Source organism: Hippopotamus amphibius, chromosome 4, assembly GCF_030028045.1.
Source record: "Hippopotamus amphibius kiboko isolate mHipAmp2 chromosome 4, mHipAmp2.hap2, whole genome shotgun sequence".
Taxonomy (NCBI): domain Eukaryota; kingdom Metazoa; phylum Chordata; class Mammalia; order Artiodactyla; family Hippopotamidae; genus Hippopotamus; species Hippopotamus amphibius.
Window position 1 is genome coordinate 184,659,240 of NC_080189.1, and position 14,284 is coordinate 184,673,523.

A 14,284-nucleotide genomic window follows, 5' to 3' on the forward strand; every position below is an offset into this window, starting at 1 on the left:
CATTTTCTGGATTTAAAAAAAAAAAAGAGTTGGTCCCTTAATAAGTCATTTACTGAAGGTCATGTGCCTTGTTGGTGTGGGTCTGCAAGCTGTGCCTTTGTGAGGACGTCTTCACCTGGTTCCTTCACGCTGGGGTGTGGTCTCACTTTTCACGGGTGTATAAGCTTCTTGTCAAAATCAAATACGCCCTGTGACGAAGCAACGAAACGAGGGGAAGGAAGGAGACATAGATGTGCTGGTACAAGTGCTTCTAAGAGCCTGAATTCTTAGACGTGTTAACATTTTGGTGTATTTATATTTTTAACTCTTTCCTCTAAGCCCGGTTTCTTTTTTCCCCCGTGGTCACCACTGTGACATACGTGGAATAAGACCAGACAGTGACAAAGGGGAAACTGGTGCTGTGTTGCTGGCCCTTAACGTTTTCTTGAATTTGATTTGTTTCTCTAACACCAATGACATTTTACTATTTTTCAGAGAGAAGCTAAAAATGAAAGAACGAGAAGAAGCGTGGGTTAAAATAGAGAACCTAGCCAAAGCAAACCCCCAGGTACTAAAAAAGAGAGTAACGTGAAAACGTCTAGGGTGTAACTTGAATGTTTTTACAAGATAGGAATGTGGCTTCATCGTGGGAGGGAAGGGAAATCAATTTCACTAACATTGTATGTGAAAATGTCTGCAATAAAAATACTTTTCAACTTTTGTACAAGTACTTATTTTGCCCCACAAAGTTTTTACCACAGAATTGACGTTTTTTTTCTTACTATGCTTTTTAAATAAGATATGAACCTTATGAATACACTGTGGTAAAAAGAAGGCCAGGGTACAACCTCTGTTTTGGGCCAAGATTATAATTTGCTTTCTCTCTCAAATGTCATAATGCTGTAGTTCAATCAATATTTTCCTTTCTTTTTAGTATCAAATTAATTCTAAAGGAAAAGAAATCAGATTTGAAATAGATTAAGTATGAAGTCAATGGCCTCTTTCCTAAAATGAGGTTTCTACAGGCTGAGCCTTTCTCGTTAAAAACTGACTGACTTCTATTATCTTAGCAACTAATTCTTTCTCCATCCCAGCGCGTCCTGTCTTCTGGAGCTGCCAGCACTGAAGCAGTGTCCCTGTAGCATTAACTCGGGCTGACCCCCAGGGACCAGGGTTGGGGGGTTGGAGCTGTGGCCTTCAGGTGTGATGTCCACTGGTCCAAGTGATTGGAGCAGTGTCCTGGCAGACGTTCTTTCTGGTGCTGTGTGCCCATCACTGAAAATCATTTGCCATACTAAGAATTCTCAGGCTGTCCTCAACTCCCCAGAAAAGAAAACATTTTACTTTCTGAGGAAAACTGCTTGGCTACCCCTAAAATCCTGAGAAGTTCAGTACGGTGAACCAGATTACAGGCAATCTGTTTATCCGTTTATTTCCCTTGTGAGAGGTATGCTTAAGTCATTGTTATCTCAGTTGCTATGTGGGTTTTCGGTCTCTCTGACATTTAATGAAAAGCGATACATGAATACAGAGTTAAAAGTAGGCACTTTACATATTTAACCATTCTGACTTGTGTTCCCTCTGAAAAAGTGTAATCAAGACACAAACCGTAGGAAAATTGAATGACATCCTTAAGTGTATGTCCTTGATTCCACCTGAAACAAGTAACTGGCATTTTTCTAACCATTTTTATTCCATGCTCTTACACGAAAATACTATTTTAAGATTACTGTGAAACTGTGTAGTAGTTAATTTAGATAGATAGCAATGGGTATATACTTTTAAGAATAGAATTTATGTTGAACGTGAGATTAAAATACTGACTGACGTTTGTTGTAAACCACAGTAAAACCACACCTCTGCGGCGGTGATGGGTCCTGCCTGCCGGGGCCCGGCTGTCTTGCTCTGTTCTGATGGCCCTGTGGCGAGGGCAGACGGGTCCCAATCAGGGTCTTCAAGGACCCCATCACACACACCCTTGAAATCAACACCCTTGAAAAACATGCAAAATATATACAGATCAGAGGGTCTGATTTTATTTATTTTACGTGGAAAATAGGAATAACCTCATAGAAAATCGCATAAAGCCTTATATTACAAATGAAGAGCTGGCTGTGATTGTATTAGCAAACGTGGCCTGGTTTCACTGCTATGCTGTAACAGATGTTTCTTGTAAAATATGTATTGTCCTCATTTCCCTTTTTCTGAACTTTTCCTAAATGTTCTTACATCACATCTTTATTCCTTTGGCTGCTCTGTTTTAAAATGTCTCGGGTAACAGCATCTAAGTGCGGTGGGCTTTGCCTGCACTCACCCCTGCGCTGGGCTGTGGTGCTCTGACCTGAGCCGTCCTGCTCCTCATCTCTGTGTGAAAACCATCTGTGGCTGCACCCCCCCCAGGTCCTGTCTGCATGCTCCAGTCCACAGCACCGTGTCTGAAGCAGAAAATACTTCATGGGCTAATACCTCAGAGCTGGAAACTAGGGCCTTGGTACTCACTGTTCATTCTCTTGAGAGAAAATCTCTTCTAAATTCTAATCACTGCTTGCCATTTACAACAGCAACAAAAAGTACATAATGTTGTGGATGATACAGTTTGCTTTCTACTTCTGTAACGAAAATATGTAGTTAGGTTTTTGATGCCTGATTCTCCATTTCAAATTGCCGTTTTGAGAAATGATTTAATAGCTTCCTTCTTTAAGGTGGGTTCCCAGTCTCTCTCTCTGTTCACTGGCATGTATCTAGATGTCTTCCGACATTGACCATGGTGTTTTCACAAGTCCAGTCTTTCATCTGCTCAGAGATGGGAAAGCAGGTCCCCGTTTAGACAGGTTGGGATTTGGAAAGCTGTGGTGCTTCAGGATTTTGGTTGTGTTTGTTTTAGCAGTTGTGGCAGTTTCAGCTGGGGTTTTTTAATGTCAGACATGATTTCATTTTTTAAAGTCATGAAATATTGAAGATTTCTAACATAAATGTGTTTTTCCTAATCTACCAAAAGAGGCCGTATAAGTTTTACTCCTGCCTCCCTTTCGTGGGGATCATGTGAAATGGAGACAGGGCACTTCTATGAAGTTCAGGTGTAGCTCTGGCTCATTGTTCTGTCCCTTTGCAAAGACAAGATGATGCCGTAGGAGGCCCAGGGCTCAGAGTCTGGCTGCCTGCCTTTCCTCTGGGAGACGAGCCTCTCTGGGGAAATGTGCATTCCTTATTTCACCCGCTAAGAACGTCAACCTCGGGGAAGGTTTTTATTCCTCGTGAGAATCCTCTGCCCCCGAGCCTGCCGGTGACATTGATTTCCTGTAGATGTATTCTAGCATCCTTGTGCTTTTCTTTGCCCTGAGCCCCCAGCAAGGCCTCAGACGCTGCTCTAGGCACGGCCATGGGCCGGTTCCGTGTAGAGCCCTGGTTTTCTCTTGATGTGGATGAAAGCTGAAATGTTGGTTAGAAACGATCACCACACCACCTCCTCCACACTGCAGTGTCTGTGCTCTGTCTGCCCCACCGGGCCTAGCCCGGAGGACACGGTGCCGTGCAGGTCCCGGCTCCCTGCGCCCAGCAGGCCACCACCTCTCTTGGCAGGTGGATGCCAGCTGCGTGTCCCGAACTGTAGACTTTTCCCAGGACACAAAGATGAGCGTGAGACACAGCCCCAGGTGTCAGGAGGGAGCCAGATGGAAGCAGAGAATCGGGTTCAGATGGTCCGATGAGAGCACACCCTGGGGGGTGCCGGCGGTGCTGGCCAGAGGCCTGCTCGTGCCTTTAGAGAGACACGTAAGGGAAGGCTGGGGGTCAGTGGCCACGGCGAGGTATCCGCACGGCATCGGCACCTCAGCCCCGCAAGAGCGCTGGGCCCCCTGGAGGCGGGCCAACCTCTTAGAGTGTCAGCTGAGGGGGCTCAACCAGCCAGGGGCTCGAGGCAGAGAGAGGGATGCCTGGGGAAACTGTGCTGCTGGTAGGTGGAGTGTCAGCCACGGGGAGGGCTGGGTATGGGCTGTGTCAGGGGTGAAGCTAGGCGGGGGCAGCAAGGCCCGTGGATTTTTTCCCCTGAACGGTGTGCAGGTGTCACAGTGTCATCCAGAGCCAGTGGCCTCGGCAGATGTGCGTTCAGAAAGCTCTTTCGGGTGCTCTGGGGCTGCTGTGGAAGCGTGTGGAGAGGTTGCTGCTGCCGGGGGTGCCCCAGGCAGAGGGCGCCGAGGGGCCTGGGAATAGCAGAGCCGGGATGCGGCTCCTGTGAGGGAGAGGCGCGTTTCCCAGGACGGTGGAGAGGCTGGGTGAGGCGGGGATCTCGAGGCCTTCAGGGGGCATGAGGAGGGGCAAAGACCATCGTCAGAGCAGTGGCTGAGGGGAGACGAGCCAGGGGTGGCTGGGGAGGGGGAGCTTCAGGGACGACTGTGGTCAGCGTGTGGCCACAGAGGTCACCCACGGCCTGCTGCCTGGCGTCCCGTTGGAGAGGCGAGGACCAGAGCAGGCGGGGATGAGCTGAGGGGTCGGGAGGAGAAGGGGCCCCTGAGAACTGAGCGGCTCTCCTGGACACTCATCTGGTGGGAGGGAGGTGATGAGCAAGGCAGGAGGGCGGGGGCCCCCGGTCGCCAGCCCAGGCAGAGGGGCTCCATGTGGGCAGCAGAGCTCCCCACCAAGGCAGAAGGGCCTGAGTGGGGCGCTGGGGAGTTGACACAGGGAGTGGGGAGAGAGGTGCGAGGCTGTGGCTCAGAACTTCAGCTCCCCTTTACTGGCCTGGGCCCTCAGCGGGTAGCATAGGTACCTCGGTGCTCCTGTTAGCCTAATGGGATCATCGCACACACTTGGCAGGTTGTACCTGGAATAGCAGCCAGCTCGCGACAGACACACAGGGAGTAGACACCAGACGGTGAGGACAGTCGGGCCATTCCACGTACCTTAGCTCATTTTTGCCATCACAGCCACCTCTGAAGTGACCACATCCCCGCGTCGCACTCACGGAAAGAAAGTCAGAAACCTATCCTGCTCACACCAGAGCCTGACTTGGCCCGGAGCCCAAAGAGAGTGGAGTCCCAGGGGGAACGGAAGAGGGAGCCAAGGAGATCCCACTAACTTGTGGGTGCACCAGGCCTCCCGCAGGGCCGGCCACAGGGTTGCAGGATGAGATGTGAGCTGTGGGACCGATGGAGGCTGAACAGAGAGGGTGTGTGTAAGGGGTGTGATCAGTGATGGGGGAAAATGCGGAGAAAATTGGGAACAGGAGTGAGGGGTCAGGTGGAGGAGGTGAGAGGCGCTGTGAGGTCTTCAGGCTGTGTGCAGAGATTGGGGGGTTGGAGGTGGAGGTCTCCACGGGAAGCAGTCCCCGTGACCAGATCCACGGCTTCCCAACATGTTGCTCACTGGGGAGTCAGGAGCCAGAGGCTCCAGGCGGGGTGTCACCCAGCAAGGGGCTGGGAGAGTCTGGAAGTGACACTGGGGCCTGGATTGCAAGGGATGCCCAGGCGCTGCAGGTGTAGGCCATGCACTTCCCTGCACAGGGGCTTCCGTCAGGAGGGGCCCCAGGGAGGGCACTGGCCAGGAGGAGCCCTGCAGCCGAGCCCTGAGCGCTGACCGAGAGTGACTCCGCGCTTTGCATTGCAGTACACAGTGTATAGTCAAGCGAGCACCATGAGCGTTCCAGTGGCAATGGAGACAGATGGGCCTTTATTTGAAGATGTGCAGATGCTGAGAAAGACAGTGAACGAAGAGGCTCGCCAGGTAAAAGTGCTCAGAGCTAAGCTGGGTGTGCTCCTTAGAGCCTTAAGACGTGCATATGACTTCAGTGATGTGATAGCAGCGCCTCCTATGTAAGCTAAAGTGAAAAATTACATGTTGGTAGTCTTACAGAAAACATTCCATCCGTACATCTTAGATCAAATTAGTAGAAGCAGTTTTTAAGGATTAAGTATGGCCCGAAATGTGTTTCTTCTTTTACTTTAACAATAATAATCCCAATTCTTAACAATGCAGTCAAATGTTATCTAGAGCAAAAACTCACAAGGTTTGCGGTAACATCTCCCTTCTCTGCCCCTTTCCAACTTCTGCTCTGGCCCAGAGGCGTCCGCTTTCACTTCAAAGAGTTCCTGCGGGCCCCTGGGCCCCAGGACATCAGGCAGAGCCCTCGTCCTGTCCAGCAGGGTCGCGCTGCCTTGCGGGCCTGGGTCAGGGGCAGGGCTCTGTCAGGACCCTCATGCAATACCCACACTCAAGTGGTTTTGTTTCCACTTTGTGGATATGCATACTTAGATCACCAGTGATCCAAAGAAAGACTCCTCTCCCTGAATGGGGACCATACACAGTTCAGGCTTAGAGAGGGTGTATGTGGAGCTCCTGCATGTGGGAGGAGCTTCTGCATGTGGGAGGAGCTCCTCCTTTCAGTTGCTGTATGTCTCCGAGTGTGCCTCCTGTTCTCAATCCATGCAGCTGATGAAGTGCTAACCCGACCTGGGGACACAGCCCTTCCTGACTCAAACTTTAAACCCCTTTGTGCTGTGTAAGAATTCCTAAAGACATCTGGGTCTACCATTATGAAACGTAACAAGTTAGAGAGGCTAAAACTATACTGCATACTGAATGCAGATGGTTTCTATATGATAGTGTCATTTTGAACTCAGACGGGTTTTTTTTTAACCCATTTGTTTTTAATTCAAGTAAATTATATTTACCACCTGATCAGACAGGATCAGGCGTTACCAAGAGCACATGCTCTAGACCATGCAGACTGCACTGCCCAGCAGAGCAGCCCCAAGGCACTTGTGACATGTGGCCATCTGCATGGAGCTGTTCTGCAGCCTGAAACACACAAAGGAACTCCCAGGCTTAGTGTGAGGAGAGAACCTAGAAGCATCTCATTCATAATTTACTGTTACTGATAACATGTTGAAATGATAATATTTTGGATATACTGGGTTAAATAAAAAAATATAAAAATAAACTTCATCTTTTTGCTTTTCACATTTTTAACTTGACTACTAGAAAATCTGGAGTTATGTATATGGCTGGCGTTTTTCGACTAGACAGCACTGGTCCAGATGCCCTTTTCATGGTGCTGCTGGGGTAGAGCACCTGCACCTACCCATCCGTGCCTCTTCCTGCCCAACGAGTTCTTGGCCTTAGGTTAAGATAAAGGCAGGTGGATGCAAACACTAAAAATACAGTGGGAAGACATCAGTAACTCATTTTTTTACTTAATCCAGTTGGATTCAGTAATTTCCTCACAATATTCTTAGCAATGAATAGACTGAATAAAAAACATGAAAATCCTTTTATCTTTCTCTACCTATGGGGTGTAAATTTTTCTACTTGCTAATTTTTTTTAACTTGGAATTTGAGGTCACCTCTGATTACCATTTTGATTTTATGGCCTCAGGTGGGCAAAAGACATGAGCACTGGCCTCATGACTGCAGGCAGTCGGAGGAAATCAAAACCAGAGTCCCTGCGACCAGCAAGACTGCCTGTGGGTTTGTAACCACACGTAGTCTGTAGGTCACTCAGGCCATACAACGTAGAAAAGGAAATTGACAGCTTCCAAGCCAGTCCGTACACGTTAAATATTTCAGGGTTTGAGGGGTTTTTTTTTACTTTCTTTTTGGTACATCCTTTGACTTGATAATTAAAGCTAGGAAAAGAATAAACTATGACCAAAATGTAATGAACATATTACATAATTAGGTACCTATGGACATATTTCTGATTTAGGGCCTACTCTGTAGGAGGTGAAGAACGCAAATTAAAGTAGCATTCTCATCTTGACTGCCTTTGAAAGCCGACTCTAGTGTAGTGTTTCCGTGTGGCCACTACTAAGAAAACCTCCCAGCTTGGCTGATCTTCCAGCGGCCCCTGGAGGAGGGCGTCTCCTTCCCTGTACGTGGGGTGAAGGAAGCAGCCTCTGCAGTCAGTAACTCCTTAGTTCTGAGTCACCATGTGTAGACAGGACATTGCTTGGGGGATGCTTATAGTTTGCTGTTTATTTTCATGACTTTTGAAATTAGATTATATGGCTGAATTTTCTGTGTAATTGACATTCTCACAAAAGTTAACCCCCACCCTTACCTTTAGATTTCTATGGATCATGTTCCTGGGGTAGAAAACTCCATGCTATTAAAACATCAGTTCTCCCCCAAATTAATGCAAACTAATCAGAATATCAACCTTTTCTTTCTTTTAAAGAAATTGACCCATTCTAAAATTCATATGGAAATGCAAAGGACCTAGGATAGCCAAAATAACTCTGGGAAAAGAATAAAGTTGGAAGACTAATATGACCCAGTTTCAAGAATTATTATAGATTTCTATGGATCAATTGAATTCCCCCCGAAATATCAACCTACCTAGGTGAAGATATTTATAGTGTAGTCTCTTAGGTGTAGTATTTGATGTGACAGCCTTGTTAATTTGAAAATACTTGGAGTCATATTCCTGAAATTCTCAACAGCACGGTGGTTAAAGTAAAGATACCAAGATTCAGGGGAAATTTATATTCATCGTTTGGAGACCAAATTGACATAAGTTATAGCTAAAAACTAGGCTTTTCAGTTTTCATATTTAGCAATTTGAACATTTGATGCTCTTTTGAGTTTATTTTCAGCTAATTTTATTTTTCCAAAATAATTCCACATTTCTTTGAAATAGTTCGACTGTGGACTCGGGACACGTATGAGGTCAATGACAGTATTGCAGGAGAATCTGGGAGAGGAGACCCTAATGCTAGTGGAATGTGCTTGGTTGGAATTTTGTGGAGAAATTCAATTATATATTTACCATAATTTGGGTTCCTTCTGAGAAAAGTGGGTAACCCTGTATAGAACCTCCAAAGAAAACTAGTAAAGTTCATGTGAATGATATTTATATCAGAGACATTTAAAATGTTTTAGAATTCTCATTTTTAACGGTCGGGAGGAAAGCAGTGTCAAGCATGCAGATAAGGAAGGTGTAGAAAGACAGAAGGTGGGAAGTGAAGGTATTCCTTACTCAGTACACGGACATGTGTTTAAGGTTTTTATACTTAGGAAAAGAACTGACAGTGTTATGTACATGAAGTATTTTCCCTTTTTCCCTGTCACTCCAGCTTGTTATGGTGAACACAAAGAAATCTGGTCCCTCAAGAGCTTTTGATGAGCTCTGTCCTCAATTAAGTAGTAAACACGGGCAGTCTTACGTGTGGCCACCCTGATGCTGTTTTCCCACTTACTATTAGACTGAGCCTTTCAGAGCTGCCATTATGCTGCAGAGGCCATTTCTTCCCAGCTTGCACCACCACAGCAGTGCTTGGGCCGCGTGTCCATCTGTCTTGCCTGCCCCGCCGTCGACAGCATGCTCACCAGCACAACACACCCCTCCACCAGTGTCACTCGTTCGGGGTGACCACCTGCATGACATCTCACACTCTCCTGCCACCCATTTTTCTGATTTTTTTCTCCCTGTGGCTTGTGAAATTGCTCTCTGCTTTACGCACTGGTTTTAAATGGCTACGCAGAAAGGCTCAGATGGGCCCATCACACTCTGTCCTTCCAGAAGCTTCCGGGGTCATGTTTGCCTTCTCAATTTGCATTTTTTGGTTCCAGCTGTAAGGTTTTTACTATTGCAAGGTTTTTACTATTGCCTTATTCTATCAAAATGTTTCTTCTCTTTGGAATGCCTGTTGCAGCAGTTATTAAATATTTCAAGTATCTGAATATTCAAGTATCTGGTTTTGCTTCACTTTGCTCTGTTTTACAGCTCAACATGGAACGGACATAAGATTCAGGGTAGAGTTTCCCATGGGTCGAAGGCAAACACAACTGCACAGATGAGAGCTCTCTTACAAGGCTGTGACCGTGACAGGCAGCCCCTCAGGGGCAGGGGGCCTCCACAGTCTCCTGACACAAATGGTTGTCCTGAAGCCATCTTACACTAGTTCCCAGGAGAAAAAATTAGAATTTCTGCCTTTGCCATAAGTGAACATTAGTATTCAAGTAACATTTGTAGAAATAATCCTAAAATGATGTCACACAAAATTCTTTCCAAACCTTGACATTGTTGAGGTTTTCATAAATAAATTTGCAAAGAACCTTAAGAACTATTAGCTCTGCAAAAGTGCGCAGTTTTCATATATGGCTTCTGCAAGGCCTTGGCTCTCTCACTACAGCAAAGAGAAGTATACTTTGCATGTCATACCAACGAGGACAGCGAGCTGGACACTGTGGGGAGTGGTCAGGGATAATGTTCTTTTTGTTGTCAAATGATTGAATTAATACAAGTTTTTTTCTGGTAGGTGTTTGATCACCATCACAAAAGTAATTTCTCTTTAAACATTATCTCCCCTTTGCTGGAGACACTAAACAGAAAGGAAGACATGGTTCTGGTTAAAGTTCCTCACGAACTGGCCGCCTCCTGGTACACGCGTTGTGTTTAGGTGATTTAGCTGGCTTGCTGTTCTGTTTCAGATATACTGGTATTGCTGCAGTGGCTCTACTTCAAAACTGAATAATTCGTTTAACTGTTATGCATGGAAATGGACACTTGTGGTGTATAAACTCCCCATCTCAGGCCCCCCCTTTTTTTGCAGACACAATTCTTTAAATCCCCATGCAAAAAGGGATTCATTTAGGGTTTTTTTTGTTTTGGGGTTTTTGCTTTTATTTTGTTTTCTTGAGTAAAACCAAAATGTCCTAACTTCAGGAAGAAAATGGGATGGAGAAGGGAGTCTTTTATATCTGACCTTTAATGTTAGGGAATTTTATATAAATAACCATAGTTTTTCTAAATTCTAGAGGGTTTTTACCCCTATATAACCCATTTAATACCTCTCATTTTAAGTATCTTTTTTCAAATTTGATAGACATTTTAGACCTTTCATTGGCTTTGAGTCCAGTTTAAATGTGTTACTCATTCTTTTTATTTACCTCCAAGGGGAATTTCAACTTTCTGAAATGCCTCTGCAAGGGACATAGCCATAGAATGGCTTTGGTAACATTTTATGAAATAGGGAGATTTTGCCATTTATGGGATTTACTAAAACTGGTGAATTTGCAAAATAGAGGTACTCAATACTCTGCACAAAACTACACATTTTAGAAGACCACAGTGGCAATATTGTGCACACCGTCCTTGGGGTATTTTCAATAGACAAGGCATTTTTGGTTGATGAGGGTGATAAGAGACACCCTGCCCTTCGTATGCCCAGAACCCCCAGGGAGGCCCCGGCATGTGGGCACCGCTGGCTCAGTGCAGAGCCAGTACACTTCCAGGTTGCTGGGTCTGTCGCCAACTCCATGCGTTTTCATTCCAGGCGCAGAAGGACCTGAAGAAGGACCGGCCCCTGGTGCGCCGCAAGTCCGAGCTGCCCCAGGACCTGCACACCAAGAGCGCCCTGGAGGCCCACAGCCGAGCTGAGGAGCTGGTGCCCCAGGACGGGCGCTAGCCCCCACGCTGTGCGGGCGCCAGTCCTGCTCAGATCTGTAGAAAATACACGCTCTGTGTGCCATACAAGTCAGTTACACTCAAGTCAAAGCTTCCTCTGACCCCGTTCTGTAGGCAATAACGTCCTTCCGCCTCAGCTCCAGGCTAGGAGTTCAAACAATGGTGACCACCCAGGGCCGCGTGCCGCCCCCGGTGCCCCCTACATGGCCCCAAGTAAGACGGTTTCCCAACATCAGAGCTAAGGAAAGCACCCTGGTCATCAACCTCACGTTCTCCCCAAATGGAATATGTGATCATTTAAGATAGGTGGTCGTATGATGATATCAATGTTTTTCAAATCAAAGGAACACTTTAAAAAAGTATTACATACTTTTTAAGACTTTACAACCCTGAGATTGTTTCCACGTGATTGTTACGCCAGCATTTTCTTTCTACGGGTTTTGGTTTGTTTTTGTTTTTCAATCTCATTGAAGTGGTTCTTTGCTGTTGTTGTTCTAACACAACTCACTGGGAAAGTGACGTGACCATCCCCGGCGCTGTCTTTTTCTAAGGTACTGCTTTACTTTGACCAACACCACGGACGCCATGCCCTGCTGCTTCTGTGTAGCGCTAAAGCCATATTTCCAAGTCTGTGGTCCAGGATCAGGATCCGGGAGTGAGCTCATAGGAGAAGTTTGTTTTAAAAAGAGCTTTCTCTTGACTGGAATTGGAATTTTAAAGTGATGTGTTTATGTTTTACTTTGCAGAGTGATTTCTCTCTACTTACGTGTTGTTTGCCCTTGAATAAGACGCTTGAATTAATAAAATTATACTCTCTGAGAATTCCGTATTTTGTAGAAAGTTAGAACAAGATCGTTTTGAGGGAGGCCAGCTCTTGGGCTGGTGCAGGCCATAGCCGCCCTTGGGCAAAAGTGGCAGAAACAGCACCAAGGGCTTCGCGGAGGCAGCAGCAGCGATGGCTTCCAAGGAGTCTCTGTCTGTTGACAAGAGCGCCCTTAATAGATGCCTCATAGGGAAAATACAGCGTCTTGAGTTTTCACTGGTCTTCAACGCTGCTAAACATTTCAGACTTGCTTGCATGTGTTAAGCTTTTTGTTTTTGATGGAACAGCACGAGGAGAAAAACCTTTAAATGTGATGCTTTGTTCTTTATTTCTCTCTGAGTGGCCAGTATTTTGACTTACTTATCCTGCTTGAAAGCAATCTGAGATGCGTCCTGCTGCTCCAAACCAGTGATGCTAGTTTCTTCTGTCTCTGGCGTAAGGTTCTGTTACTTGATGTTCAACGTCCTGCTGCATCGAAGGTGAGACTGGCTTCTCTCAGGATCTGTTTTCCATTCGGGGTCTCGGGAATCCACTCAGACGTAGGGACACATGGACGTGGTTCCCTGTGCAGCTGTGGTGTCCGCTGCCCATTGGTTTCACCTAAACCCTTTGACGATGTTTATTTCCTTGTGTCCTGGAGGGAGGGGATTTCTTGTGTTCAGAGCAAGTACTAAATCAGAAGGCTGCCCCAGCTGGAAGGGGAGAAGCCCGCTTTGTGAGGAGAAACACTTCCTGAGAAACTTGACAAGTGTTCATCCACTTTACCATGATGAAATTTATCATTTAAAAAAAGTTTAGATGCCTTCTCCTTTTGAGGGAAAAAGGGTGCTTTTTATTGTATAAAGCAGCGTCTTATGTATTTTGATAAACCATTGTTTGAACTTCCGTCTTTAGCTGATAGATTCTCAGATATCCTTGATTTGGATGTTCTCAGTTATGTTTGTGACAGAGGTTTCTGGGAAGCCTCTCTTCTTGCCCTAGGGAAAAAGCGAAATATCAGTGTTTGGGTGATGTGGAAAGCTCAACGTATAAGAACATCTTTTTGTCTAGGTTTTACTGCTCTTTATTGAAGACAAACATTCACCAAAAAAGGGAAAAAAAAGAAAGTTTTGAGAGAAACTAATTTTCTTTGACAAGAGTATTATTTAATATTATGGCCTATTAAAGTTTTCCTAGTTAGTACTCAGATTCCCTGTGCTAATTGTTCAACTTACATATTATTACATAGATACACTGTTTATTCTGTACCAAATTGATTTCAAAAGTACTACATTGAAAATAAACTGGTGACTGTTTTTCTTCATAAAGTTCTGCGTTTGGCATCTTCACTCTTTCCGAAATGTATCTGTACATCAGAAATGTCACTATTCCGAGTGTCTTTTTAGTGCGGCTTTAGTATGGCTTCCTTTTAATATTGTACATACATTGTATCTTTGTTTTATGGTAATGAGTAATAAAAATGTAGACTTCATATTTTGTACAAAATGTCCTATGTACAGAATAAAAAAAAGTTCATAGAAACAGCAAAAATAGGTAAGTGGCACAATTATTTTTCTTTAGAAAATATCTGTAACTTTATGCTTTAGTGAAATGTTAAGTACCTACATATTTTTTAACATTTTGTAATTCAAAACTTTTTGTTTTGACATTGTTTATGAAGAGAAACTTCATACACTTGCCATTTAATATGCTCTTTTATCTAATTTTAAAAAAAAACTCTAAAAATGGTGTATTATATGGACTAAATAAAGAACATGTGACTTTTACTGCTCATCATGATGCTACATGTAGCCATGGTGCTGGGCAGGCGGGGCCGGTCGCTGTCAGGTGGTGCTTAGGGGCAGGGCAGCCCTGCCAGGGACACCGGCTGCAAGCCCCTCACTCAACACAGGTGGGGCACCCGCTCTGCTGTCCACCACAGCCACAGCTTTCCCGAGCCTTCTGTAAGGTCATTTTTTACTTCTCTAATGGAGAAAAGTAGAAATGGCTTTTTAAGGACCACCTCTTGTTTTGTGAGTAGGCACATTTGAATCAGAACACAGTTTATAGCAAGGGACTTATTTGAGCCCTAACCATGATATTTA

The 14,284-nt window shown here is 45.3% G+C and overlaps 1 protein-coding gene across 11 annotated transcripts in view; it reads left to right on the plus strand.

Moving 5' to 3' along the window:
* Nucleotides 1–13,961, plus strand: part of PPP2R5C (protein phosphatase 2 regulatory subunit B'gamma) — a 137,791-nt gene extending 123,830 nt beyond the window's left edge. For 9 of the 11 annotated variants that reach the window (XM_057733971.1, XM_057733967.1, XM_057733969.1 and 6 more), the window contains 3 exons: nucleotides 475–547; nucleotides 5,578–5,694; nucleotides 11,247–13,961. In XM_057733971.1, the coding sequence (XP_057589954.1) occupies nucleotides 475–547; nucleotides 5,578–5,694; nucleotides 11,247–11,378 (322 nt within the window). In that variant the 3' untranslated portion in view covers nucleotides 11,379–13,961. The remainder of the gene's footprint in view (nucleotides 1–474; nucleotides 548–5,577; nucleotides 5,695–11,246) is intronic. The other 2 variants (XM_057733972.1, XM_057733975.1) reach the window with 1 other exon arrangement.
* Nucleotides 13,962–14,284: the final 323 nt, after the last annotated feature.